This window comes from Myotis davidii, unplaced genomic scaffold (assembly GCF_000327345.1).
Source record: "Myotis davidii unplaced genomic scaffold, ASM32734v1 scaffold1815, whole genome shotgun sequence".
NCBI lineage: Eukaryota > Metazoa > Chordata > Mammalia > Chiroptera > Vespertilionidae > Myotis > Myotis davidii.
In genome coordinates this window covers 373,582-377,377 of record NW_006286478.1, presented here as the reverse complement: position 1 = coordinate 377,377, position 3,796 = coordinate 373,582, and the positions used below count along the sequence as shown (strand labels likewise).

Genomic DNA, 3,796 nt, shown 5'->3' with positions numbered 1-3,796 from the left:
GGAACAACATAAACTGATGAACAAAAATAGATACACACAGAAGCATCGAACAGACCGTCAAACCTTAGAGGGAAGGCAGTGGAGGGTGGGGGTGTGGGGTATGAGATCAACCAAAGGACTTGTATCCATGCATATGAGCATGACCAATGGACACAGACAATAAGGGGGGTGGGGGCATGTACTGGGGGTGGGAGCAGGCGGGAAGAGGTCAATGGGGGAAAAAGGAGACTTATGTAAAACTTTCAACAATAAAGAATTTAAAAAAAAGATTTGTAAAACAAGACATTTGCTTGTTTATAATCTTCTGAAACATCCCATTTTCTCTAGTTTATCAACAAATCTTAATAATCAATATAAAAAATGATGATTGTTTTGAGCTTTATAATTCTGGCTATCTCATACTGTCAGTTCTAAATATGTAAGGATATGAAAAAATAAACTAATATTTATTTAGTATACTATTATTTATTTAAATTGTATTTTTATTGATTTCAGAGAGGAAGGGAGAGGGAGAGAGAGATAGAAACATCAATGATGAGAGAGAATCATCATTGATTGGGGGCTTCCTTCATGCACCCTACTGGGGATAAAGCTGGCAACTCAGGCACGTGGCCAGTTCCGGAATTGAACCATGATCTCCTGATTCATAGGTCAATGCTTAACCACTGAGACACAATGGCCGGGCTAGTATACTATAACTGAAACCATTAGAAACATTAAGAATTAGTGTTTGCCTGGCCAGAGTGACTCAGTGGTTGAGCAGCGATCCATGAACCAAGAGGTCACCGGTTTGATTCCCGGTCAGGGCACATGCCCGGGATTCGGGCTCAATCCACTGCAGGGGGTGTGTAGGAGGCAGCTGATCAATGTTTCTATCTCTTTATCCCTCTCTCACTTAAAAAAAAAATCAATAAAAACATATTAAAAAAAAAGACTTAGTGTTTTATTTCTTTGTAAAAAACTTAAGAGTAGTTTGAACAATGCTCGCCTTCTTCTTGTGTAACTTACAGTATGGAAATGGCACCTTTTCTCTGTCTTGATAAATTGTTATACTCCTCTCAAAGTTTACATCAGCTTCGAACATTTTAACATTTTACTATTTGAGCTTTCAATGTCATAAAATATCACTGAGGCCTTTAACGTGGCAGTTTTTTGCCAGTCACACTAAGTCTGGGACATAATCCTTTTTGTCAAAGCCACTTTCCTCATTTATACCAATAAGGTCACCTTCACTAAGTTCCTCTGGCCGCAGATCTAAATCTGTCTAATGGTAGCAGGGGCAGCATTCCCAGGGCCAGCTATTTCTTCTTAACGCCCCGTATGTCAGATTTGAACTTAACTTCCGTGTTATCATTTTTCATTTCTTTGTTACACTTTTATCTTTGTTGACCAATTCCTTTTCAATTATCCATTTAAAAAAATGTTAAGTGTATATATATCCATTTTAAAAAAATGTCAGGAGGCAACAAAATGCATACTTAGAATAATTGATAACAGCTGTGCAATGACCAATCACTGACATACTTTGGAAAAAGGGAGGTGATTGGTCACTGATGACAATGAGAATCTGTTATTTGCATGTGGCCTGTGGACTAAAGACCTAGCAAGGAAGTTTGTACTTTATGTGATTACTCATATACTATGGTAACTGAAATTTGAACCATGTTTTTAAGGTACTGGTGTTATTTAACTAAACTGTGTAACTGAAATTTGTGTATATCAGAACTGGGCAAAGGATGTCTGATCTACTACATTCGTGTGAAAATAAAATGATTTTTTTCTCTAATAAAAAAAAAAGAACTGTGCAAAGGATGGACAACCAATACCACACAGCCATCAAAGAGAACAAAGATCACCCTGGAGCGGTGGCTCAGAGGTTTGATCCCCATTTGAGGCAAGTGTGGGAAGGGACCGATCAATGTTTCTCTTTCTTTCTTTCTCTCTCTTTTAAATCAGTAAAAGTATATCCTCCAGTGAAGATTAAAATTTAAAAAAATACCCACACCCACACACCCAGAACAAAGATCTGTATATAAGAACAGGAAGAGATCTCCAAAAGATGTTAAATCCAAAAATAATATATTAGAATATGTATATAGAGTGTGTTCATTCATTCAACAAATATTTATGGAGTACCTACTCTCTGACTGGCATATCCTAGGCACTAGTGACATAGCAATGAAGAATACAGGGGGTGGCAAAAGTAGGTTTACAATTGTAAAACAAATAAATACAATAATAAGTAATAATATAAAAATAAACTTTCATGTACTCACAATTATAAACCTACTTTTGCCCACACCTGTATACATAAGCTCTCTGTCTCCTTAGAACTTAAAATTCTTGTCAGGGCGATAAAAAGAAAACAAACAAGATTACTGCAATAGTGGTAAGTGGCTTTATATAGAAAATAAAATAGCCCAGCCAGTGTGGTTCAGTGGTTGAGCGCTGACCTATGAACTGGGAGATTGTGGCTGGATTCTGGTCAGGGCACATGCCAGGGCTGTGGGCTCAATCCCCAGTGGGGGGCCTGCAAGAGGCAGCCAATCAGTGATTCTCTCTCATCACTGATGTTTCTATCTCCCTCTCCCTTTCTTCCTGAAATCAATAAAAATACATTTAAAAAGAAGGGACCTTAAAAGAATTTGGCTGCTTTAGAAAAGGGACATAAGATGAGCTGAATTAAAACCCAAGGTACCTATATATGTAGAAGAGACCCATCATTTCAAAAAGGAACCAGGAAAGAGGGAATAGACTTGGAAATTTCTAAGGAAAAGTCAGGAAGCAGTGTCTCAACATCCTTACAGGCGGGCAATCTCAGGTTTAAGGCTTTGCCTTCAGCTGGAGTTCCTGGAAGAGTGGGTAGACAAACCAGGCAGCTCAATGGAGACTGTAAGATACACACTCTGTCTTTGTCTGAAGTATCTGCTAAGTTATGTGGCACAGAGTACCTGCTGAGTGTGGGTTCAACAGAACACATGCTTTCCCATTCATTGCTGAGTTGTTCCTGAGAAGCAGCTGCCTAACCAGAGACTACATTACTCAGCTCCCTTGTGTCTGAGATTAAACGAGTGGTTCACCTACAAAATGTGCAAAGGACAGGTATCATTTCAGAGCCATGGAAGCTAAGAAAAGGATGTACATACCTCATATTCTGGTCCAAAGCCAGCAGAGCCACAAAATCGTCCAGAAAGTCTCCAGAGATAAGGGATTCCTCCAAAGAGAAGAATAAGCTATAAAACAAAGCATACCTTGCTCACATTTGAGCAGTACTAGAAACCGTCACGGTATAGAGAAAAAATGACCTGTCTTATTTAGGATAAAATATGCATTTAGATGAATATAAACCAATTGAGATACTAAATTTAGACTGTTAAAAGGTTTTTGCCTGTACATTTTATATGGGTGAATTGTATAATACGTGAATTATCTACACTAATAAAAGAGAACCATGGTAATTGGCGTACGACTGCTACCCTTCCCATTGGCTAATCAGTGAGATATGCAAATTAACTGGCAGCCAAGATGGCGGCCGGCAGCCAGGCAGCTGATGCGAACAGGGAGGCTTGCTTGTTTCAGGACTCCAACATTCCCAGGGCGGCTTCAGCCAGCCGGACCGCAACATTGTATCAAATACAGACGGTAGACAAAGGCCAGAAACCTGTTTTCAGCAGCCGAGGCCTCAGAGCTAAAGCTGGCCCAGAATAAAAAAGAAAAAAGAAAAAAAGGAGCAGTTGGGAGCTTCAGTCCCAGCCTGAAAACAGCCCTCAGCCCCTCACCCAGACTGGCCAGGCAC

At 39.5% G+C, this 3,796-nt stretch overlaps 1 protein-coding gene across 1 annotated transcript in view; it reads right to left on the bottom strand.

Annotated features, from left to right (window-relative positions):
• The window catches only part of ZMPSTE24 (zinc metallopeptidase STE24), a 32,795-nt gene that overhangs the window by 22,146 nt on the left and 6,853 nt on the right, over positions 1-3,796 (bottom strand). Inside the window, exon 3 of the mRNA XM_006757974.1 lies at positions 3,147-3,233. Coding sequence (XP_006758037.1) covers positions 3,147-3,233 — 87 coding nt within the window. The remainder of the gene's footprint in view (positions 1-3,146; positions 3,234-3,796) is intronic.